Source organism: Strix aluco, chromosome 1 (assembly GCF_031877795.1).
Source record: "Strix aluco isolate bStrAlu1 chromosome 1, bStrAlu1.hap1, whole genome shotgun sequence".
In the NCBI taxonomy this organism is placed as follows: Eukaryota; Metazoa; Chordata; class Aves; order Strigiformes; family Strigidae; genus Strix; species Strix aluco.
The window spans coordinates 97,996,763-98,022,728 of NC_133931.1; the positions used below are offsets into that span (position 1 = coordinate 97,996,763).

Here is a 25,966-nt window from a genome sequence, read left to right on the forward strand (position 1 = left end):
GAAGATTCTAGCCCTTCAGTTCCTTTACCATGTTAGAGCAAGAAGAGTGAACTGAAGCAACGAGAGACCAAAAAGCATGCAAGCCTTGCCTGCAGAGCTGCATTGCAGAACCAAATGTCTGTGGTATTCCAGGCTGGAAAGGCCTGGCCTTCCTCTGAAACAGAGACTCACAGTTGCAGCTCACAGCATAAATATTTGCTTTCGGTTTTGCTCTTAACATACATGGTGGCCATTTCCCACGCCTATCTTGGGAACTACAAGCCCTCCCATTAACTTCATTTTCCTTCTGAAAACATTTCAGAGTGCAAGTCCAAAAATCTCCATCCTGAAGTTGAGTTCTGGCAGAGAAATTTGCTTATGGACCTTTCATTGATTTCCCGTGGAAGTCAAGGGAGTCTGCCTGGCAGGTCAATTGTGTGATTCAAGGAATGTGCCTAGAGTTAAAAAGGTTAAAATTCAGTGTGTGAGTCCAGAGAAAAGTACCTGCCAAGTCTTCTGTAAAAGAATACATTAATCCTAACAATCTTCTGTCCTTTATGATTTTCTCCTCCTGTACCTTTTGTTTTTCCAGACCACTCCTGTTCAGTATTCAAACCCTATTTCTTTTCTCTCCTGCCCTGTAATGTAATTTTTAACACCAGATGTTTTGCACATTACAAAGCTGTAAAAAATGTGACTTGTAATTGTGCTGCAGTGGCTGAGAAGGATCAGGAGTCCCTGAGCTTTTGCTCCAGCAGTGATGGTGGTGAGTCATCCTGTAACTTCAGACATAGAGTTGCTCTCCCTCTATTTGTGTGCCTGTTGAGCAGGAGACATTGCACTTACCTCATAGGGCTGTTTTGGAGGATTAGGGCTTTAGAGCATCAAAGTGTGCCAGGAGCCTTGTTAAGCGTTGCTTAACGTGTTTATTAAGGGGCACACACAGCCCTGCGACGTTTTTTGTGAGACTCAAAAGTGCTGCAAAACAACAGTATTTTTTCCGAAGACTGTGCTGAGCACATGCTGTGCAGAGTTGTCTGTCGCGGCAGGGAAGGGGTGCACGCTCCTGTGTTGACTAGCAACCTCAATACCTGCTTGCCCAGACAGATACTCTGATCTCCATCTTACTGACATGAAAATTAACACCAGGGCCTCTCTTTCTTCTGTTTTAGATCCTGGCGCTCCTGTGAAACTGCCTTGTATGCCAGTTAAACTGTCACCTCCACTACCTCCAAAGAAAGTCATGATTTGCATGCCTTTAGGGGGGCCAGACCTCTCCCTTTCATCTTACTCCACGCAGAAGAGCTCCCAGCAGCCTTTGACCCAGCACCATCACACTGTCCTACCATCCCAGTTAGCGGCTCACCAGCACCAGCTCCAGTACGGCAGCCACAGCCAGCACCTGCCTTCTGGGTCCAACACATTGCCCATTCACCCTTCAGGGTGTCGGATGATAGAGGAACTGAACAAAACGCTAGCCATGACCATGCAAAGGCTAGAAAGGTAATGGATCAACTTTTAAAATTACATATTGATGTGCACTGTTTCCTGCTAACCTCAGTATCGATATTGCCACTTGAGTTGTGTTGATAATACTTAAATGAGGCCCCTCCTCTGGGGTCTGACAACTTCAGGGCAGAGTCACTGCTGGAGAAACAGAGACAGGGAAAGAGCCTTTCCAGGCTTGTTTGACAAGTTTGTGGAAGAAAGGAGAAAAAGACCAAATTTCCTGAACCCCATTGTCCTGTTCAAGGAAGTAGATAATACAGCCAGTGGAGAAGATTTTAATAAGACATGCCTGGCTTGCAAATGTACTGCAGAGTGCATAACTCCAGAGCTCCAGTTATGTGGAGGATTGCTAAAAGCAAGGAAAAGAAGTATAAGAGCAATAAAAACCAAATGTGCTACTCAACCAGGACATCTGATTAGTATTACCAATTAGCTTGAAACAATCTATAAGGACTTCCTACAAGTCACTCAGAGGGGTTTTAATACACTATTTAAATTATTTCAATTAATTTAAATTAAATTATATGTTTGATCTTAAAATAGTTACTTAACCTATTCCACAGCAGCTATGTTCTTAGCCATTTGCATCTGGAGGAAGGTAGTACATTTGATCAGAAGTGCCTTACCCACCTTCAGGCTGTTTTTTATTACTGTCATTTGTGAATATCTCTGAATGCTGCTCAAAATAGTCTGAGTAAGTGAAGCATGTTGTATAAATGCAAGCTGTCCTCATAGACTGCAAGATCAGCAAGCTTTGGAAAATGTATTTCGTCTTGTAGAGGAAAATTGAGCAAGTCCCAGAATAGGGAAGGTAGTCCAAAAAATGACATGTTCTATTTAGTACCAAGGGCAGCTTTGTACCTGGCTTGTTCTAGGAGCATCAGATCATCCTTCTGTTAGACAGAAGCTAAAATATTTGGTTTAATAGTCAAAATGCCTGATGATTTGCCTCAGTAGCTATTTGTGATAATGTTACTTTCATTATATTGCATAGTTGAAAATAATTCGATTAGATATGGCAGATTCTCCTTACTGCATGAAAAACCGTCAGGGGACCAGAGGCTGTCCCACACTGCCAGCTTATTTTAGTACCAAGATAGAGAGACCTCAGTGGTTACATCGCGGGGGGCTAATGTTTCTGCAGCATGGGGGAATTATCTAATGAGGAAAAACTGCTAGGGCTATGAGGGGATTCCTGTCCCCATCAGGAAAAGGGCTGTAGCAGTAGGATTGGAAAGAGCATCCACATTCCCCACTGTGCCCCGTGACTGCTCACTTACCTCGCCTTGCCAGCTAGTCAGATGCACTTGCATCACCCTGAAGCTTGGTGCACCAAGAGCAGAGGGTAGCTGGTGCCCACACCGTCCCCAGCATAGGTCAGATGTCTTACTGTCTGGCTCGCACTGCGTGCAGAAAGGCACTTCGTTATCCTGAGCCCAGTGACCTCTCTCAGAGTATGACTTCATTGTGGCATCTGTTGCCCCACAGCAATGAATGCTTCAATTTCTAGGCATCCATTGTGTTTATGTCTACAAATACTTTTACCTGATTTAAAGAAGGTGATGCTGTTTCATTTTAACTATTAATTTTAAGCTGAAGCCCTGCTGCTTGTTAAAAACTAAATAAGCAAGGATTCATTTCCTGATATGAAGCAATCACCTCCCTTTGCAGAAGAAAATAAGAAAAGGTTGTGGCACTAATGTTTCACATTTTAATTGAAAATGAATCCTAGTTCATGTTATTGCAGATGGTTGATTTTTCATAGCCTTTTTGCACTGATTAACTATTATTTCAATCTTGAAATAAAGTATTGAGTACTTCAGTTATTTTCCTTGTCAAAACAAATTGATAACTTTTGCATTCACAAGAGAGAAAATAGGTGATGACTGTTTCCTCTGCAACAGCAATTGTTATTTTCGTAGTATCTGGAGGTAAAAGTATTTCAAAGTATTTACAGGTCTGTGGAGCTGACAGTTGCTGTTAAGTTCTTAAATTGCTTTTTTAAGCCATATTGTGATCTTGGTAAATTTGCTAATTTTTCTTGAAGATTTGTGCAGATTTTTAAAATACATATATTTAAATTACGAGAGGATTGTTTGCACCAAATGCTGTTGTTTTCTAGTATTTTTGACAGTAGTTTTTTTCCCATAATTGTATAAAATCTTGGACACTTCAGTCCAGAAGTCTTGAGGGCTTGCTAAAACCGCAGAGATCCTAGATCTGCTTTCCTCTATTTAAAATTTGGTAATGTGCTCACATCTGTTGCATGCATAGGATATGCAGTGACATCCTGAGCTTTACTGTTTTTTCCAAGATAACAGTGTACTGGGTCACTGCAGTTGGGTCAATAAAATTGAGGAGATAGAGAGCTTGACTAGTCTCTGAGGCACCTTCTGGGGAATGCGAAGTTCATTGGCAGCATTTATTTTTGCTGATCTCAGCCTTTATCTCAAAAGAGTCCTACAACTTTATAGAATAATTGCCATGATGCTGCAGTAATAATGCTGCCAAGTCTGGTAATTTGGGGGATTATTTAGAATAGCATTTTGTTTTTAATAAGGGAGGATCATGTAGACAAGCACAGATCAGTTTTCTGCTCTAATTTTTTTCTTTTTTTTTTCCCTTCAGGATGTTTTTTTTCTTCCCTGTGTCTAGTTTCTTTGGTCCTGGTGCAGTGGAAGCTCCTCAAGTCTGTTAAACTCCATTGATATTCACTGAATCCATAAAAGTTTGTATCAATTCCACATTTTGCCCAGTAAACTTTTCTTGGACCTCACAACTCTTCTCTCCACCAGGACTGTGAGTGTGGACAGGAACAAAGAATGAAAGACTAAAACATCCCCTTCTTCTAGCAGTCTGAATTTTTTGCTTTCACAGATGAGGTCTCTCGAATTCAGGTAGTCTAACACCTGAAGGCTGATACTTGAAATCAGAGCTTTGCCAAAGAGCCAGAAGCTTGCCAGAGACAAATGAGCTGTCCCTCTGTACAGGCCTGGAAGCCAGAAGTTATTTTGCTGTCGTTGACCTTGAGCTTCTCTACCTCTATTTTCCCTTCTGCAGGAGTGGTTGCATGTTACTGCCTCACCTAGATCTAGTGCATATTAATAAGTTAATGTCTTAAGGTACATTAAAAGCGTGTAATAACTATTCAAGTCCCAGTTGTTCTTATGCCTTAAAATGACAGTTAATTCCTGGATTTTTTTATTCAGTTTTATTACAGGCATTATAGAACATTAAGTTAATTTGCACACTTAAGGCCTTTGATCGCAAACATTTTCTGGTACTCCTAACATCTATTCATAACCTATTCTCAAAAGGGCAATCTGTCCCTTGTCATAGTATAGCTATTATGACATGTCATTTGTGCTGCTAATTTGCCTCTATTTTTCCTGATAAATTACCAGCTTTATGATAGATTAAGTTGAAACAGGGAAGAGTGTAATTTCCACGTAACCTTTTTTCTGCAACCTCTGTTGCCAATTTGTGCCCTACTGCAAACAACTTTCCCCTTCAGCACAAAGGGTGTGTGTCAGGCATAAGTAAAACTCTAGATTCGGGCATCGTTTTCAGCATTTCAGTACACATTTTAAGAGTTGGTGAAAATCTGATAAGCCCTGTGACCAAAATCCACACAAGGTTTCATCCTCCTGACTGAAATGAATTTGAGAAGAAAGACCATGACCAAAAGCCATGTGTCGTGAACAGCCGCAAAAGAAGCTTTAGAAACCTTCTTGTGCCACTGGAATGTATCTTTAATTTTGAGTTAGGGAGGCAGCTTCTTGATCTGAAATAGCCTTATATTCTGCCTTGCCCATACAGTTCTCAGTCTGTCTGGTAAGATGACAATTTCAATTACTCTAGGGGCTCTTGTACACTAGCAGCTGAGTCAAGGCCTCAGTTTGTTCAACTTACTTACTAAAGAGCTGTTAAGTGGCAATATCTCACTCCAGGCTCGAATTGCATCTGTGGCAGAGCAATGAAAAATCACTCTGTCCGAAAAGACAGCGTGTGAGACCAGTTCCTCTGGGACGCCCAGTTCAGCTTTAGACTGTAGATTTATGAAATTAAATTAATTAGACATTCCTGCCAGTGTCTTGTAAATCTTATAAAACATATTTGAGTCAGAAAGCATTTATCCTCCATAAAACTTGTCAAGAGAATTGCTTTTTGTCTAAACCTTAGCGTTGCCTAAGGATGGAAACACTTAATATTTATATCCCTGCCTTCACTCTCTGTCTCTCACACAGATGCCTCTATTGTAGAAATGTATATACAATGGTTTGAAGTTCTTTTGGATTTTTGTTTTAACTGCTAAGTACAGAAGAGTGTACTGTGGATCTGAAAACATGCTGATAAAAATGTAACTCTTTATTCCAAAATCAAAGAACCTGGGATGACAGATGAGAAACGTGTGGTTTTTTCCCCACTAGATTTTACAGGAAGGATTTCACTTTTTTCTTTTTCAATTTTGTCTGTACCATGAGTCACTCATATGCTTAAATTCTGATTTTTCATTAAAATATTTTCTCACTAGAAACATTGTAAGCTATAGTGGTGGTGTAACTTTTTGCTGTTTTGATCACGTAAAGGTGATGCAACAGTAATTGCAAGTGCTTGTACTAGTCAGCTATGAATTATTCAAATCTATGTGTTAAGATACATTTATCTTCTTAAAACAAGTACTTGCTTAGCTGTAGCTTCATTTTCTAATTTTGTTACAAAACACATGGCTGGTTTAAAATGTTTGAAACAATAGTGTGCTTTTTGGTAGATAATGCTAAAAAAATTTTCTGATGTTTTTGCTAATGACCTGGAGGAATTTATACACAGTGGAAATATCCAATGACCTTGATTTGTCTTTCTTAAGTATACTGCAGTACTGCATGTATTTTATAAGTGCTTTGCTTAGACAGCTGACTTAGTCAAAATGCTGTGGAAAAGGCTGATTTTAATCAAGAAGAGCACAAAACACCAGGAAAAATGAGGGGCTCAAAATAGAAAGTAGTATTATCAAGAAAGTGGATGATTCAGAAAAATTACAATGAGATGAGAAGCTGCCTGTTTCTAGATCACTAGTTCAAATAAAGATCCTCTGTGGTAATTTGTAAGTCTTGTTGCCATCCAATACCTGCTTGGTAACCAAAATTGGTGAATCGCTTTGATATCTGCTACCCTGTGTGCACACCCATAAGGATGCATCTGTAACCTACATACATCCTTCACAGAACAGGGAAGCACCAAATGGTCCTGGATGCTGAACTACTTTTTGCTCCTTTCATTTGTACTTCCAGAATGGACTTACTCTCTATGTATGTATTGTTTTAAAATTAACTGAATGAGCCAGTGGTTGTGTTCACCACTGGGAGTTTTTTGTTTCTTTTAGCAATATTAACAGAATTTCACAACATTTTAGTTTCCCTTGGAAATTTAATTCCAGGCTTTTGAATTTCCTACCTTTCCTCTTAAAAAGAGTTACACAAAAAAATAGGTTACAGAGAAAACAGATTTAAAAAATGAAGTTCATAAAACTAAAATTATTAAAGCATATCAATAATTAAAAGGTAGTTGAAAGTTTTTAAAGACTGTTGTGCATTTATGTGTCATCAGGTGATGAATTTTAAAACCACTTCTGGGATAAAATTTTTTGGGTCAAACTCATTGAAGTCTAATACAAAAATTCACAAGCCATTTCTTTATGAATCTCTCTTACTTTGTGGTGCAAAACATGGGCTATCACTAAGAAAATGGAGTTCCTCTTCAAGGCATCCAGTAAAGCAATGCATCTCGTTGGTTAGTCTGCAATAGTAAAAGTTGCAATTGACAAAATTTTTTGAAGCTTTGAAGCAGAAGATGATAATAACAGCATGGTATGGTTTGTTCTCAGGATCTGAAGCCTTTTCTTCTCCTTAATCCCTAAGCACATTGTGGACTAGCATTATATACCCAGAAGTACACTTTTTAAAGTCTTTCTGGGATGTTATCTGACAGCCATGTAAAAGTCCATGTTAACTTTAGGGTCGGAAGAAAGAGAAGTGTTTCAAGTTGACTCAGTTGAAGATCATTTAAAGAGAAGGATACAACATTTTTTTCAAGATGCAGAATGCCTCTGGTATTCTGAGCAGGCTGAAATATTCAAGGGAACTGAGACTACTCAGCACTCGGTAAGGTCAGACCCAAATTTGTATGCCTCAAGTGCAACTTGGCCAGCACATTTGGTTTCACAGCTATGTTGTTCTCAAATGGGAGTTTGAAGAGGGTGTCCAATAGGTAAATGTTCCCCATCTTTCATATAACTGTTGCCTCAGCTGCGACTTAAGAGAGAGGGCAGTTTCTGCTGACTCACAAATAAACCTGAGCAGCTGTCATTTTTGCCCACCAGTCTCTCATTCTCACTTCACATTGGAAGAGCAACATAAGCTATTAGATAAAAATGGGTTAGTAAACCTGGTTCTGTTCCTGACTTTTCCTTTCACCTCTTGTTTGACTTTGATCTTCACCTCCTCATGTTCCTGTTTCCCTGCTTGTATTGATATGTTCCTCAGTAAAGGGCTTTGAAATCAACACATAAACAGAGCTAGATGGTAGCAGTACTGACCACAGGTCTTAACCGAGTAAGCTGCAGGAAATGATCAATCACACTTTCATGTGACAAAAGAAATATGATGTTAGCTCCAATTCAGATTGATCTCCAGCACCTGACTGGAGTGAGGAACCAGGGCAGGAGAAGGGATATCATCACTGCAGCCCCCACAACATATAACTGTGCCATTGGCAAACAAACCTCCCAGGTTTTAGCTCTCTCCCTTGTTACTCTCACCAGCTCCCAAAGTCTCTTTTCTCCAAGCCTGGTTTCACATGTGGTCCCCTGCACTTCAGAGAGTTGTGCCCTTGCCTTCCCCTCAAGTCAGTCAACATCGTCTTGCCCAAGGAGTGCAAGTCATGGTTTCCCTCTGCCTTTCAACAATCCTCCTCCACAATCTATACCTTTCCTTCCTTCCACTGTTACTCCATCTTTTGCATTCAGGTGAGACATTTTCTCCTTACTGCCTGCACACCAGTGGAGAGGTCACACAGCCACGAGGCTGAAGACATGCTTATCACTCTTGAGTAGCTGGTGCAATTCTCACTAAGCCTTGAGTCTCTATTTGCCACAGATCTTTAGTTCTCAGTCCTGGCTGCCAGTATTTCTGCCTGCGTGCTCTCCTACCTCTCCCTAACAAGTGTTGTACCTTATATCTAATGTGTACTCAGTTTAAACCCATTAGGTGTCTTGCCAGTCATGAAGATCTTTCTGTCCTCCTTTCTTCTCAAAAAGGGATGAAAGGCCACTGCTTTCCTAAATACGGTGAGAGAAGCAACTCAGACTTCCACTGAGCTGTTTCCTTGAGTTTAATTATTTGGTTTTCTTTCCCAACAGCTCTGGTTTACACACAGGTGACAGTGTTACAAAAACAGGACCTGGGGGCCTCCCAGACATGAGACAAGTGCCAACTGTTGTGATCGAATGTGATGACAATAAAGAAAATGTGCCTCATGAAACCGACTATGAAGATTCTTCCTGCCTCTACACAAGACAGGAAGAGGAGGAAGAGGAAGATGAAGATGAGGATAATTCATTATTTACAAGTAAGATTAATTTCATTTTTCCTTCTCATTTATTTAGTTTTTACTCTGAATTCTCAGTACACAAGGGAAACACAAGGCCTATGAATTTTCTTTCTTGACTGTGGCTTTTGCATCTCTCAGGGCTTGACTACATGGGGATGCTTGGTAAATTAATCCAAAATTGCAAGTAGCATGAATTTATAGTGATATCCCTAATACACATGAATCCCTGTCTGGGTAGCTCTCAGTCAGAATTCAGATGACTGGTTTTGGCTTATATTAGTTCACTTCCAAATTGACTTTTGGATTCACTTTCCCAAGTGTCCATGATGTAGAGAAGCCCTGCCTTTGTCTTAAGTCAAGATCAGCTCAATAGTTACTTCAAGAGGATGAAATAAGTGCCACCAATAGAGAATCAGAGCTTTTATATAAGTATTAAATCATGTCAGAATTGTAAGTCTGCCCATACTTTGAAAGGGGTCAGATTGGGCTCAGATAAGAAGAGAAGAGGTTAATTGGTAGCTATATTGCAATTACAGTCTGAAGAGGGACCTGTGACCCCTTCCTGACCTCTCTGAGAAAATCCGTCTCCTGCCTCAGTGTGGCATCATAGGACTCTCCCATGAAGACAGGATGCAGTACTTTGCATATGACAACTGCTTGTCATCCTGCAGGTTGAGCTGAAGTTTCAGGCCCTTGAATTTCTTTTCTTCTGAAGCTGGGAGCAGTGCAATCAAACAACACCCTTTTTAAAACACACACCAAGAAGATTCTAAAACAGGCATATTTAATCTCCTCAGAATCCTCCCTTACCCTGCAAGTGAAATTAAGTAGTCTTTGCTCTTATACTAAGAAACAGAGCAGAACTGCACTGTCTTGCACTCTCCTGCCAAAGCCCAAAACCTTTCATGGGTTTGTGTCTCTCTGTCTGCTTGTGTCTGTCTTCCCTGCTCAAACTGTTTTGGATGCAAGCATAGGAAAGCAAGTTTGAGCTGTGAAAGGCCACTGGTTTTCACAGTGTCTTTGCCACTGTCACTGCCTGAGAAGCAGCCTCAGTTAATGTACACAGTGATCTGTGCTGCTTCTGGTTGACTTTTGATTCCTTCTAGTGCTATCTTGGATGTCTTGGTATTACATTGCAAGAGAGAGAGATACCTCTCTCTTTCCACATAATGTAGCTCTGCTGCCTGCCCAGATTCTGAGGTTGAATTATTCATTCCATTATGTGGTTAAGAAACGCAGTGCTAGAGAAAGCTACAGATGCTACTAGCAATTCTGAAACAAGCCCTTCTTCTCTGCTCCCCTCTATGGAGCAATATTTTAATCTCTTTTTCCTGTATACCTACCAAATTCACTTTTCCTTATTATGATATGAATTGAGATTAATTGAGCATGTGAAGTTAATTGATGCCCTTTTCCCACAGTCCATACCAATGTAAATGAGAGCCTAGTATCCTTCCTTGGCTAGTACTTCTTTGCCTGCTGTATGCTGTAATGAAATGATGACACCTCCTTTGGCAGAGCCTCTCCTCTCTCCCACAGGCTCCCTGGCAATGAAAGTCTGCAGGAAGGACTCTTTAGCAATCAAACTAAGCAACAGGCCTTCTAAGCGAGAGCTGGAGGAAAAGAACATCCTCCCCATGCAGACTGATGAAGAGAGGCTTGAACTTAGGCAGCAGATTGGGACAAAGTTAACAAGGTAGGAGACGAACATTTTTCTGACTCTTGCTTTTGGAAATATGTGGTGGGATGCAGTTTTCATCCTTAGTCAGTACACATTTGAGATCTGTTCACAATGTTCAAGAGGAAAAGCCATGGGGGGAAAAAAATACTCTAGATGTTATTTCTGCTCCAATATAACTTCCCATACAACACCCCATTTCATTTTCCTGGTATATCGTATGGGATCTTTGGTTATGTTAAGTATCAGCATGAACTGCGTGGATTTGATTGCTTTTGGCACACCATTGGGAAATGTTCAGCTTTGGTAATGTTTTGGACTGTAGGTGCAGGTGCCATTTGATAGGCTGTTAGTTTGGCCAAAGGACAGAGGTATAACTCTGTTCTGACTGCATCTCCTATGAGTAGCTGAGTCTTTTCCTGATCCAAAATGTTTACATCTTTCAGTACCTCCTTTTCTTGGGTCAGGTTGGACAGATTTACCCTGTCTAGACTCTTTCTTCTTCATTACTCACCAGCTGTTCTGGTTTTCTGTATTTCATGGGGTGTAGAGAGGTGGCCGTTAATGTGGAAGATATTTGTCAAGAATTAGTAAACTGAGGTCAGTAGAAATGTCTAAGAACCTCCTAAGCTCCAGCCATGATTTCTGTAATCAATTTAATACTGTTATCAACTTGGTGGTATGCAAAGCTGGTGAATGCTGTTAGTTGCCTTCCAGCCTGACTCCGAGAAAATCACAGGGAGAAGACCAGCCAGTTGTGGTTTTTCTTTTTTATATTTCTTTTTTTTTTTGGAGGGGGATAGGAGGGGAACACTGCTACAGGAAGAATAGGAGCTCCTGCTAAATACCTCTTTCAGCATTTTATCTGCTTTGTTTTTCATGGCCTCATTTATTGCCTCTTTGGAATAAACTAACCACATCTTTCCAGTCTGTCTTTGAAAGTCTTTGTGCTGGATCATGCTTAGCCTACTTCAAGACCTGTCTAATTCTTCAGTATTCTTGTTGAAGGGCCTCAGCAGTGATCCCCAAAGCATGCAAGATGGCACTGCGCTGTTGCTGGTACTGTGATTTTTCAGGCCAGTCTTTATTCAGCCTAATACCTTGTTAGACTGCAGCTGCACATGGAGCTCTGGGTCCCAAAGAACATCACATGATAACAAGGTTCCAATGCTTAGATTATTAATTTTGAACCCTTCTGAAGCATGTGAAGAGTTGAAATTTTTGTCTCTTAGTGTATCTTACTGTGCACTGCTTGACCTTGCAATGACATTGAACAGCATTTCCACTGTGTTGCCTATTTGGCTAAATTACTTAGGTCTCTCAAAAGTTTTACAGCTCTGTCTGATGAAGGTAAATAGTGTCATTTGCAGACATTGACTCTGCACAGCTCACTGTGCCCCAGGTGGTTTTTATTATAAATGTTTTATATCTCACGTCTCCAAAACCTGCTTTTTCCCCATTAAAGAATGTTTCTTCAGCATATCTCTTTTTAACAAGGGAAACTAATTTTGGCAATACCCAGAACCCTTCCTGTGTAAGCCCCATATTCTCACAATGTCATTGTTTTGTTTCCCCAATTGCATCTGCTCTTTCAGTCTGAGGTATAATGCTTGATCTTGTCTTCTAATATATCTGGGACTTAGGGGCAGTCACAAATAGTTCAAATAATTAAAACTGTGTATATACAAGCTCAAAAAATAGCTGAGCCACTGCTGTTTCATTCCCGTTTTCTACCAGTGTAACATCACTGAAATTGGTAAAATTTCACAAGCTTTGTCTGGAATAATATAGTTGCCAGTATGACCTTTTAATTAATAGTATTTGCAACTTAGTATCTCATCCTTTTGCGTAGTTAAAAACAATCAAGAAATATGAGGAGAAAACAACTTTCCTCATCTCTGATATGAAAAAAGCCAGACAATTCAGCAGCAGAAAGGAAGGTACCTGTCTTACCAGTGCTTTGTATCTAAATGTGATGTATCCATGTGCACAGACTGATGAATATTAGATTGAAATAGAGAGAATATTTCAATTTGGACAGTATTTCTTTACTGTCCAGGCTTCATTACTGAATCCATCCTTTGCCATTGCTCAGTAATTGTCACACAGTGATGCAAATGCCAAGCAAAATTAAAGTAGTGAAGCATTTATAGTCCTTAGAGAAGATGCTACATCAGACTATAATTGCAGCTGGTAATTTTGGATTTCAGAGCGATTTGTACTGTTCCACCAATGGTCCCCTATGGTTTAAAATAGCCAGCCAATGAAATCACGTATACTACTTACAGAAGTGAAAAATGCAGAATAAAAACTTCAACAAATAGATATTGTCTGTGATGGATCAATTAATTTTCACCAAGAGGCCAATGAGGATACTTCGGTATTTATGCATAATTCTCATGGTATTTAGTTTGGAAGAGCTCATTGGCTGCCACGTTTGGCAGATCAGAATTTAGTACTATAAAGAGAACGTCTTTTTAAAGACGCTTATAGCCAGGCATATTGAGAGATTGACCACTGACATATTGTGTGAGAGAAAAATCATCCCAGGTGTAGTTATTCCAGCCTTATTAGAGTTGCACCAGAAATCAACTTGGCTCAGAACTGTTTGTTCAAATCCTGTTTAAATGTAGCTTGGGGCCTCTGAACCTCCAGTTAGACCCAGAAAATTGTTACAACTTTATTACTGCATCGGCCAGCTGGTAGAGAGACTCCAGAGCAGACTTCACCATGTCACCTGTTTCCCATGCTGGGAGAATAGTGCTTCAACTTACACCAGACCAGTTGTAACGGTGAGGCTGCAGAGACTCTATTTTACAGCAGGATCTGGCCCACTATCCGCCTGAATATTAGCTCAGCCATTAGACAAATTAACACCTTGTGCCTATCATAGAAACCCGTCACAGGAATGTAGTACTTTGCTGGTGTGTGTCCTGTATCATGGCTCAGCACATGTAGATACAAGCAAAAATGGAGCTTTTTGTCCAAGATGGCAAAATATGTCCTAACAAAGGCAGGAGACCCCACATCACATGAATTCCAGCCACATGAATAGGCCACTGCACCATAGACTACTTCTGGGCAGGCTTTACACAGCAATTACAGTAATTAGGAGACCTCCTCCTCTAACCAAACCAGAATGGACTACTCCAAAATGTGATACCTACTATAAAGCAAGGAGCAGAAATAGTGAATTAAGATGCAGAACTTCCAGCTCATAACCACATGTGACTTGGGGATAGGAAATGGATGCTGGAGGCCGTGTTCTTGACTCTAAAAACCCTTACAACTCCATTAACTTCTACTCTGAAATGCAGACCTTCTGTGCTAAGTAAATCTTTAAGTGGATATGGTTTTCTTTTTTTTTTTTTTTTTCTGCCTGCTCAGCTTCTCCCAAAGTCCTCCTCCATTTTATCTCTCTGGTGCCTGCACAGCTTCACAGCTGCTCAAGAAGTGCATATAAGTGACCGTAAGACAGAAAGGAGAAAACAGGAGGAAAAACACAACTGTGAAAGTTAACAGGCAGAGGGAAAAGATGGACTTCTGCCTTCTGCCTGTCTCTCTGGCTATGTTGGACCTGCTGGGAATCACTGGTCCCCTGGTTTTCAGGTTAGAGCAGGGGGCAGGAGGACCTGGATTTAGTTTTCAGTGGCTATCAGGGTGAGAGGAGTGGGGCATATCTGGGCTATGACTGTGAAGCAAGGAATCAGACAGGCTCTGGGTCTGAACTTTGAGATTCTCTCAGGGGCACTGATAAAGGCATGGCCTGTCAGGAGGGCCAGCACTGATGGGTGATGCACAGCAGAGCCACATGTCTGCCAGAGACTGCAGGACTGTCCCCTGGTACTGAAATGTGTGCTTCAGTGTCAGTCCTTGCACTTCTGTTTCACCAAGGAGTCATAATGGTGGTCATAAGAGACCACACAGACTTCCTCAATCAACATATTTAGTAAGCACAAGAGCCCTTTAGAGAATATGTATCTATATATTTCTGTATAGCTATACACTACACCAGACTTTGCTGAGGACTTTGCAATTCCTTGAACTAGGAAGACCTGGTTTCTTTGTGTGTCTTTCACAAAGGCTCTCCCATACCTTGAGACAGCGTGTGTCTTTAGACTATGGCTAATCTGCCACGCATCGTACGACAGAGGCTTTCTAAAGCACTCAGATCTTTTCTGAGTCTCTTAACCCTCCAACTCTAGTGAAGGTTCTCATTAGCAATCAGATACAGGAATATTAAAGCTGAGATTTTGATCCACTGCTTTTCAAGAATGTGTGGCAGTGTCCGTATCTGTTTTCCGTGAATTACTTCAATCCTGAATTTTCCCACCTTCTAGAATAGGATGATCTAATCATACAAAAAAATCTGGTAATCTACTATTATTATCATCTCGTTGCTAATAATTAGTGTTAAGGGAATTTCTTGATATTCACAGTATTATTAGTGGTCAGCATCATGTCTGTCTCGTCAGCATACTCCTACCCACATCAGGTCAGAGGGCAGGCTGGCTGCAGGTCACAGGGCAGAGGAGGTACATAAAGGCTGTCCACAGGCGAGCAGTGCATGTCAGGAGATTGCTGCCCATCACTGACAGGGGCCACAGGCAACCCAATAAGATTTTGTGGCTCACTAAGATTTTGTGCTGTGCTGCTGCCAAAAACTGTCAGTTGTAGGAGTCAAGTTTAACCTAAGACCATGCCCGGTGTGAAAGCAAAGAGAGGTGAGCTGAGCAAGCAGCCATCTGCACATTAACTAAATAATTAAATAGAAAATAATTACATTAGAAACAAATAAAGAAGGTAACTTCTTGCGATGTCCACACATCACATCTCTTGTGACTTTGAGTGATGGACATCCCATTGCTTGACTGAATCCTCTGAGTGTGTCACTGGCTTTAAAGCAGTGAATCAATGGGAAGCTCCTCTGTCAGATATACAGTAGTGCTCTGTGTTGTTCTTTGCATTGCCCTAGATTTATTCGCTGCAATACCTTATGGGGTGCTGTCCTTACACCAACAAGTGGAAGATCTTGATCTGAAGCAATATAAATAACATACTGCAAGTATCCCAAGGCAAAGGATAGGAAGTATGAAAACAGATCAGAGAGACGTTCTCTGTGTGCACATGGCTGTAAATATGTATGCTTGAGATATGGACATGCACACCTGCTAGATGTGTTTATAGTCCCATTGATGCTTTGGAAATAGTACCGAGATGTTTGTGACTGAGAAATGTAGCATGAAAAGTCATAAATCTTCATTATGGAGCAGTAGGTTTGACAGATGATGGTCACCTACTACCTTGATCAGAAAGGTAACCTACTCTATGCATTCCCTGATCAATACTACATCTTCCTCAGCTCTACTGAAAAATACTGCCTAGGAACAGAAATGCTGTGATGAAATGAACTTGGTGAATTCCCACAAGTGTGAAAAATTGCCATTGATTTTTAAAATGTCATGAGGCTGCTGTGAGGTTTTTGGACTTGTTCACATCAGGTGCTGGTTGTCCATGTGTCCCTCTGCATGAGGGGGAGTACTCAGGAGAAAGAGCAATAGAGTATGTTTGTAAACAGGAGAGACGTGAACCAGAAAGCAGAGTAGAAAAAATGGACAATTTGGGAAAAGGATTGCATCTTTGTCCTCCCTGTGAAGGTGACAGAGATATTACCAGTGCTGAGGAAGGGTCGGTCTGCAAGGCTTGCACAGTCATTAAAATGCCCATCAGTTCCTTCAGAGGCCTGAGGGGACTGAATAGTCCAAAGTGATTGTTTACATTTACTAAAAAATTAGGCTGTGAGGTGATTCAGCTTTTTGAAACTGTTAATTATTTAAAACAGCATTGCAGTCCTGTTAAGGGGAGGGTTTACTCAGCCAAAGGATGGCAGCAAGATGGCCCCCATTGAGCACGGCTGAATCTCCTCATGGCTGTTCCCCATCCGGAACTGTGGAGAGCGTTTTATGCCCTCCCCATCTCCGAGTCATTTAGGGATAAAAAGAATGGGCAGACAGCAGGATTAGGCTTTATTCACAGACCTCATTTTGTTGGGTAATGTGAAATAATTTCTTCCTAATTACCTCTGACGTCTGCAATTCTCACACTTATTGTTAGCTTCCACTAATGAGAGAAAAGCAAGTGCCTAAAGCAAGAGCTCATCCCCAACGCAGCGCAGGCGTGCATGTGGAGCTTGCCTCTTAGCATGTCGGGTGCTGGGGATAAATCACACGGAAAATGGGATTGTGGTAAACAAGCTCATCTAAATCCTGGATTAGAGGGGACGATGTGACAGCACTAGATACATGAATGGGGGCAACCAAAAAAAGCCTCAAAGGGCTGAGCCTGGGTTTTAGCTGCGATGGTACCTAGGGTAAATGCCATTATTTTCCCTTTTTAGTTTAGTTTCGTGAGGAAGCTGTACATTTGTGAGAAACCACAAGGGAACTATCTAAATTGCCCTTAGTATCAGGAGAAGGGCAGCAAAAGCAGGTGATTATCCATGGCTGACAAGCTGAAACTGAGTTATCATTACACATCTGAACTCAACCACCAGGAATAAATACTCTGAGCAGTACTGATCTGGGTTCTCTGCAGGGATACGGGGGTACAGATGGGAGATGGAGTCTCAAGGCCCTTGTCAGCCCTCTTTTCTGTAGATGATGTCCCAGTGAACGTTGTTGCACTGAAAGGAAAGGTGGCTTTGTGGTTACAATACTCTGGGAAGCCTGCATCTTACACGGGTTTTCTGACCTCAGGCAAGCCGCTGAAAGAAACTCATGCATACCTTAAATACATATATATGTGTGTATATATATTTAAGGTATGTTGGGGTCTCAGTGTACATATGTGCCTCTGAACTTTGGAAAATTCCACTAGTTGACAAACACTCATTGACAGCAAATTTTGTGTGCTTTCAACAAACCACCCAGGTGTCAGGATCTCTTTAGACATCTAACTGTGTTTCAGGAGAATGAGGATCCTCATTTCTGAGCACAGTTTGGACTTGTCTCTTTATATTAGGAGTTTTCATAGCTAACATCATCATTCATCAGAGAAAAAGACAAGTCTAACATCACAAATAATGCTATTACTATTGTTTTGATATGAGTTTCAACAGTTAACAGCATGAATTTGCTTCATCTGAGTAATTTGCTCTGGCAAAAGGTCAACAGAGCAATCAAGGGAAAGGGGAGGTGGCAGTGGGTAATGTCACCGCAAAACACATCACCACTGTGTGCTCCCCCATTTGTGGGATGAAAGTGCCCTTAACCTATGATCTGGATGGGCCCTGGCAGTGTGATGTCTCTGTTGCAGCTCCACCTCGGGAGGGGATGAACCCCTGCCGCCACCAGTTTCTCTCATCCGGGGCCAGCAGATATTTTGCTATGTATGAAAGCAAAGCTTTGCAGAGTGCATATAGTCTGTCCTTGGGCAGATGTGTCTCCCCATGTTAGAAGATGAGGCTCCAAATGTGCAGAGACAATTTATTTATGTTACTGTAGCGGAGGAGGAATGTTGTGCTGGGGAGAATAATGCTCTTAATGGTAGGCAACGGACAGCAGGAAGCGGCATTTGAGGGCAAGGTTTTCCCAGAGGCATCCGTGTGGCCACTGATGAAGTGGAAAGTGTTTTCTCTGTGTCAAAAGTGCATTTCAATCAGAGACGTCACCAGCCCAGGAAGGTATTTGTTATTCCTAGGGTCTGTCACTGCTCCCATTGCCCACTCTCATGGAAGCAGTGCAAATCACTTGGCGCTGTCGTTGCAACATCTGTTTCTCCCATCCTTGTTCTTCAGATGCTGAGGCAGAACACATTATGGGGTTACAATTTCCCCTTCATGCTTCCAATCCTCTTCAACCCTCTGACACAGTCTGTATTTGAGGTCTAACTCAAGCTGTCAGCACAGCCGAGACAAATATATTTAGTCTACCTTGGTTTTCTTTGCAGTTTCAGTGGGGTGTGGTATCCTTCATTTTCTGCCTGGAATTGATTGCAGTGTTGCTTTTAGTTGTCAAACCACTGTCAGCTTTTACCTCAGAGGAAGCCACATTTCTCTGCTGGGCAAAATAATTCATGGTGATATAATGCAAGCTTGTGGCAGTGATGAAATAACATATGTTGGTAATAGAAATAGTCTTTTATTTCTCCAGTAAACAAGAGGCCGCATGGAGTCCACACAGTACTCTTTTGAGTAAAAGAATGACAAATATTAATAAATACATGTGAAATAAACACAAGCAAGGAAGTACCTGAATCAAATTAATATATTCTGGCTTTAAAAGAAGAAAACAAAGGTGGTTGGTTTGTTTGTTTTCTTTTGCTGGTTAATGCTGACAAATTTAAGGCAGCTCCATTAAGAACTGGCTCGTAAATTTCCACCTTGAAAAAAGCTAACCATAAATCTTCATGTTTTGTGTCTGCTGATTGTGGGGAGTTAATCACAACAGTTGCTCAGTTTGGATGACCTTGTAATTTCCGTAAAGGGAACAAATCGGATGGCAGTACAAGTAGATAAAAGAAGTAGACTGGCAGGAATAAATTTCATTTTATAGGCTGATGATTGTAAAATAGAGAAATTGCTTTTCGAGCAAAATATTTAACCTCTCTCAAAAGTTACAGTTTGCATTTTTTTTCCCTTTCGGTGTATTATGGCCTATTTGGCAACACATCTGTAGGAGATTAACATAGGTAATCCTTGTAAAGATGTCAAACACATAAAACCAATTTTTTATCCTGACTCCAGTCAGCTTTTAGATATAGCTGTGCTCATATATGTACACTGTGACTATTACTGTGAGCACAAGCAGGACTACTAGAGAAGTAAATCTAACTTGTGTACATGGTCATCTATCTATGTCCAGAAACATAGGAGTTTCATATGCAGGTTATTGTATGTGAGTAAATAGAGGTGACTTTTTTGAAGAGTTGGCCTTGTAGGAAATGGGATTTATTGTTTTATATGTTTGGTTTGTACAGGATTTGTCTTTTGGACAAATGTACCAGGAAAGCAAATATACTTACCATTACACCTGATAGAATTATGTAAGGTTGGAATTTTGCTTGTTTTCCCTAAGACATAGTGTTAACATGAGGATCACTTAGAGATGAACAGGGACTTTTTTTGCATACATGCAGAAAAGTTACAACCAGTCTTTTAGAGGCAAGTGTGAATGAAAATTATGCTCATATTTCAGTGCACTGGGATTCATAAGCACTGCACAGACCATATGTGGGGATTAAACGAAGTCCTTAGCCTCAGACCTGACCATGTAAAATTACTATTTATGTTAATAACATTAGTGAAGAGGAAGTGTTCTCATGTGGAATAGACCACATCAGTGTGTCTCTAAGTATGCAGCCTGTAATATTCATTGCCTGCCTTTCTGATGATAATTTTCAAACCAGCAAACTACAGGGAAAGCATGTTAGCACCAAGGTGAATGTAGTAACCTGGTTCTTCACTGACATCCCTGAATTCAGGAGGCAGCAACACTAACGGTTAATGAGGAATTAATAGAATAAGCATTCAATATATTGTATTTGCTAAATGAGCAAGCATCTATAATGTCAGGCTGGACTATTTATCCTGTAGAATATCTTGAGTTTTTCAGCATGCTGGAAGAGTCTTCACAATTTCCTTTGTTGCAGTAATCAAGACAGAAATGGTCTTCCCGCCTCCCTGCAATCAGCTGTCTTTGATTTAAGAGCTAGCCTTGCAAGCAGGAGACCCTGGTCTCAAACAGCAGGGGCTGCAAAGGCACCAGCCCACTCCAGTGGGGAACAGGAATGCTGCCTGGACCAGGGCCCCTTCGCAGGAGAAGTACATGCACGGGGACCTCAGTTACCTGGTGAGATGGTGGATGACAGCATTTGGGGGACCTCAGACACTTGCTGGGATGGCAGATGGCAGCTCAGTTGCACCCAGGCCCTGTGGGGGAGCACACAGGGGGATGTCAGCTGCAAGTAAATTCTAGCCTCAGGAGGCCCTCATAGAAGCTACAGGGAAAGGTTCCTGCCCATCCGCCATGAAGATGGCCATCGTGCCTTTTCATGGCCCCATCAGCTGGCCCACCTCCAGCTAAGCCTGTGAGCAGCATGAACAATGAGCTCCTTTGGCCTGTTTGGCTGCAGTGGGAAGTTGAACACCCAACCTGTGGTCCCTGGCTTTCCTAGAACGTTGCCCCAGTGCAAGGATTTCCCTGCTCCAATATCCAGGTTTCAGCTGTAAGAAAAAAGAGGGCAGGCAGCCCCTCTGACAGGAATAAGTTTGTTTGGAAGCAGGTTTACAGACACACTGCAGCTGCACATCAGGCTCAAAGTGGGGAGCATCTTCCCTGACAGGAGTTTGGTGCCTTCTTGAATCTCCTCGTCAGGGCATTCTCTCTCTGCTCCTTTCAGGAGAAGGAGTGGCTGATATCCCAGGGCCAGAACATCCCCACAGACTTCTTCTCTTTTCCCAGTTAAGAACTGACTGTAAATGTCTGGTGTCCTTCACCCTTGGGTTGGGCCAGAACCATTAACCCTTCCCTTGTTTTGACAGACATACATTCTGAGATAGAGAGACCTGGGCAGTTGCAGGGAATCGTAGAACTATGTGATACTCCACCATCCATTTCATCTTCCCCTCAGACTAGCAAAGAAAATCTAATACTCTACTGCAGTTAGAAGAGCTGCCAACATTTTGCACTGCACTGTTTAATTCCAGTGAGTTAAGCACTCCATCATGTTTTCTAATATAACGTGACAGATGAAAAAAGGTTCTGCAGCAGTGAAAAGACAGGATTTTTTTCCTCTGAAACCCATCACATGTGATGTATTTTTGGGAGATACTTTTAATTTCCTTTGTCTTGACTAATTCTTCCCTTCAGAGTCTTTATTTTGTCTTGTTTCTCCTTGTATTTCAGTAGTGCTAGTAGCCCCCCTCCACCCCACCCTGGTTCAAGATACTGTAGATCACTTGGCCTCGGTCTGAAGGATTTTGGAGCAGAAATAAAATCAGTGACGGGGAAATGCAAGGCATCAGTGGAGGAATACTAAGCATCATAGTTCTTCAGCATCCTCCTTGGTTGTTGCACGCTTGACTGCCTCAGATTTGATTCTTCCACCTGCCCATCACTGTACCTTGCCTTTCAGTTCTGTGCACTTGTCGAGACATATCATGTTTTAACACAGCACATGTTAAAATCTTCAAAGCATGTTAAAATCTTCAATAGAGAACAATGCTGCCTCACTATTCAGCATAAAAGTATATCTGAAAGGATGAATTTGACTCAGCAGTATTAAAGATTTAGTGCCACTTTTATTTTCTTTAATGTTTCTTTAATCAAGAAATGCCCAAAGACTGGAAGGAAGCAAATGTCACTCCTGTATTCAGGAAGGAGGATGAATTACAGACTGGTCAGCCTCACCTTGATCACTGGGAAGGTGATGGAGCACCTAATCCTGGAAACCATATCCAGGCACATGAAGGACAAGAAAGTCATCAGGAGTAGTCAACATGAATTCACAAGGGGAAGTCATGCTTGATCAACATGATGAACTTCTACAATGACATATCTGGCCTGGTAGACGAGGTGGGAGCAGTAGATAGTGTCCATGTAGACACAGTAAGGCTTTCAACATTGTCTCCCATAGGATTCTCACAGTGAAGTTGTTGAAGTATGGGCTGGATGGACAGATGGATTGAAAACTGTCTGAATGGCCAGGCCCAGAGGCTGGTGATCAGTGGCACAAAATCTAGTTGTAGGCCAGTGGTTAGCAGTATACCCCAGGGGGTCAATACTGGGTCCAGTTCTCTTAATCATCATTCATTAGTGGTCTGGATAATGGCCAGAGTGTACCCTCAGCAAACTTGCTGATGATCCAAAACTGGGAAGAGTCACTGATGCACCAGAGGATTATGCTGCCATCCAAAGGGACCTTGACAAGCTGGAGGAATGGGCTGATAGGAACCTCATGAAGTTCAACAAAGGCAAGTGCCAAGTCCTGCACCTGGGAAGGAACAACCCCGTGCACCAGTATATGCTGGGGGCTGATCAATTGGAGAGCAGCTTGACAGATAAGGATCAGGGGGTCCTGGTGGACACCGAGTTGAACATGAGCCAGGAACATGTCCTGGTGGGAAGAAGATGGCTAATGCTATCCTGGACTGCATTGGAAAAAGTATTGCTAGCAGTTCGAGGGAGGTGATCCTTCCCCTCTTCTCAGCACTGGTGAGGCCATACCTGGAGTGCAGTGTCTGGTTCTGGGTTCCTCCGTACCAGAGAGATAAGGACATATGGGAGAGAGTCCAGTGAAAGGCCACAAAGATGATGAAGGGATTGGAGTATCTCTCCTGTGAGAAAAGGCTGAGAGAGCTGGGACTGTTCAGCCTGGAGAAGAAAAGACTCAGGTGTGTCTTATCAATGTGTATAAATACCTGAAGGGAGGATGCAAAGAGGACGGAGCCAGGCTTTTCTCAGTGGTGTCCAGTGACAGGATCAGAGGCATCAGGCACGAACTGAAACACAGGAGACTCCCTCTGAACACCGGGAAACATTTTTTTCACTGTAAGGGTGACCAAGCACTGGCACAGGTTGCCCAGGGAGGTTGTGGAGTCTCCCTCCTTGGAGATATTCAAAAGCTATTTGGACACAGTCCTGACTCTAGGTGTCCCTGCTTGAGCAGGGGGGTTGGACCAGATGACCTCCAGAGGTCACTGCCAACCTCCACCATTGTATGATAGCACAAGGCATCAAAAGAGCTGACAAAGTCCTTGTGTATTGGCAACATCTTTGCCTTTTGAAGTGCGTGACATTGTTGGCTGATTTTTTGTGTGCCTTTGGCACTGCAGAGTGGCCAAGTTCTGTCTCAGACTTTCCCAAGTCCTGACTCCCTTCACTCCCCCTCGTCTAAGGTTACTGTGAATGTGTCTCATAAAGCTATTCTGATGCAATGCTTGACAAATTTCTCCTGCTTTGGGTTATTGCACAATGGCTGTTCTGGCACAGACAATTTAACCAGGTCACAAGCTCTGACAAATGCTTGTCTGTGACAGACATGTAGACCGTAAAAGTCTCTAGCTCATTTCACTTCCAAGAGAGTATGGGGTTAACCCTTGAGACCAAGCTCCTCGTGCTCTGCTCCACAGAAAAAATGACCAGGACTCAGTTTCTAAACAAGAACATCTCACAGGCACGCTGTATTCACGTGGAAGTCGACTCCAGACACACAACTTCCCTCAACAAGCATTTCTCTCAGCCCTGCACCTCCACATCCCATCAGTCCACCTCTGCCATAGCAAAAAAACTCCGCAGTCCCAGTTTCACTTCCAAGACTTTTTCAAATTCCTTGTACCCTTGTGTAGCTCTGTTCTCCTTTTCTAGCTATCTGAAGCAGAACCTTAAGATCTGCCTTCAAAACTTTCTGTCTCTGGGTGGATCCAGAGACAACAAACAGCAATTTATTGTTCTTTCTCAATTCGGGGAATTGAGAGCTTGCTCCTCTCAGAAACATCCCAGACAGCCTGCAGTGGTGCTGTCTGGGATCTGTACAACAGTAATGATCTCCAGTAGTGCGGAGTACAGCAATGTTCTAATGGCTCTAGTAAGAAAATAGGATGGAAGTGTGTATTTGATGCACATTTTGCCAAAAACACTGCTCATTGGAGTTTGAAAAGCTGACAGAATGTAGTGGTTGTGAGACATGTTTTTTCCCCCTCTTCCTTAGCAGCTGGTGTTCATTAGCTGGGCTCAGCAGAGCACCACTGCTGTCACAGGAGCAAAGTTGTTATTAGCACTAAATAATCTCCAGTCATGAGAGTGGGCTTAACACTCCATAAACTATAAGGTACAGATGTAAATTCAGTATGCTTGTGAAGCAAAACACAAGTCCACATGGCTGTGGCCAATGGGGGCTGGAAGGAGGGGCTGAGAGATTGTATTCTTTTACTTCAGCTTAATGCAGATGCATGAGAAATTGCACATTTTAAACTAATAATGAATTTGAGCAGAACTGGGAAGCAGGCACTGTATCTGTTTGCCCAGGCCATCCTAGCCAGCATGTTTTAGTACCAATCTGTAGCCTCTCATAGCAGTAGGTGCAGCTTCCAGTTTTACAAACACTTTGTGCTGTTCAGAATACATGTTCAGAGGGGATTTTTGTCAGGGTGACTGTGCTGATTCCCTTTGCTACCTGTCTCCAGGCCCCCTCCCCTTGCCTTCACTGCAGCTGGATATGCAGAAAACAAGCGGATGCCACGAAATGACGGTACTGAAAGCCCAGGACAGAATATTTTAGTCCTGGTATCTGAGTGTGCCCTGCAGGGAAATCCAGGCTTCTCCTATGGCATGTCAGCAGCCATGAACAAGCATATTTTGCTCGGCTTGCATAAAAAATGTTTTAAATATTAACTCTCTTCAGCATCTCTGCCTGAATGACAGATACATAACTATTCAGACCAGTAAGGATCTCAAGAAACGATCACCAATTTAAGGCAGTCTTTCTTTAGAGGACAAACAGTTGCAAAAGTGTGAGGTTTAATGGCACCCTCATTTGAAATGTCACAGTGAAGACATCTACAACACTGTCCCAATGGGGTTTGACAAGTGAAGTGTCTGTAGTGTAAAGGAGAAATAACTCTACAGGTCAGCTGGGCAGGGAACAGGTTTCTCTCCCATTTTATATAAGGAAGATGTTGTTGGGCATTCCCTCCCCCTCCATGGTTCATCATCAGCTCTAATTAATGAAAAAACTAATTAAAAGAATACCAGCCTCCCCCGAGCAGCTAGGCTGTGGTAATGAAGCAGGTTTTTACATTGATAAAGTGTCAGGGGGAGCTGGGGAATGTGCAAGCAAATGTACAGGCAGCTGATATTAGTCAGAAAACTAAGAGTGGAGAAACTTCAGTAAGAGTTGAACTGAGCCCTCAAAACTTTGGGGAGAAAATGTAAGAAGCTGATGTCACGCTATGCAGAAGACAAAGAGAAAGGCTGCAGCCTGTTCAGCGTAGCGCATAGGGTTTGAATGTCCCTCTGGAAGTGTTTTGTTTCATGGGGTTTTTTATTGTTTATTTTGAAGTTAAGAGTATTTGCCTGGAAATAGGATCTTTGTTACTTTGGAGATTATTGATTCCTGCTGCTAATTCCTTGTTTGATGTAATAAGCCTCTTTGTAACATTCCATTTGTTTTGCTGTGGAAATACTTACAAAGCAA

The 25,966-nt window shown here is 42.0% G+C and overlaps 1 protein-coding gene across 7 annotated transcripts in view; it reads left to right on the forward strand.

The window, feature by feature from the left end:
* PHACTR1 (phosphatase and actin regulator 1) overlaps nt 1-25,966 on the forward strand; it is a 317,945-nt gene that overhangs the window by 256,829 nt on the left and 35,150 nt on the right. For all 7 annotated transcript variants that reach the window (XM_074828352.1, XM_074828367.1, XM_074828378.1 and 4 more), the window contains 3 exons: nt 1,152-1,482; nt 8,906-9,114; nt 10,636-10,792. In XM_074828352.1, coding sequence (XP_074684453.1) covers nt 1,152-1,482; nt 8,906-9,114; nt 10,636-10,792 — 697 coding nt within the window. The remainder of the gene's footprint in view (nt 1-1,151; nt 1,483-8,905; nt 9,115-10,635; nt 10,793-25,966) is intronic.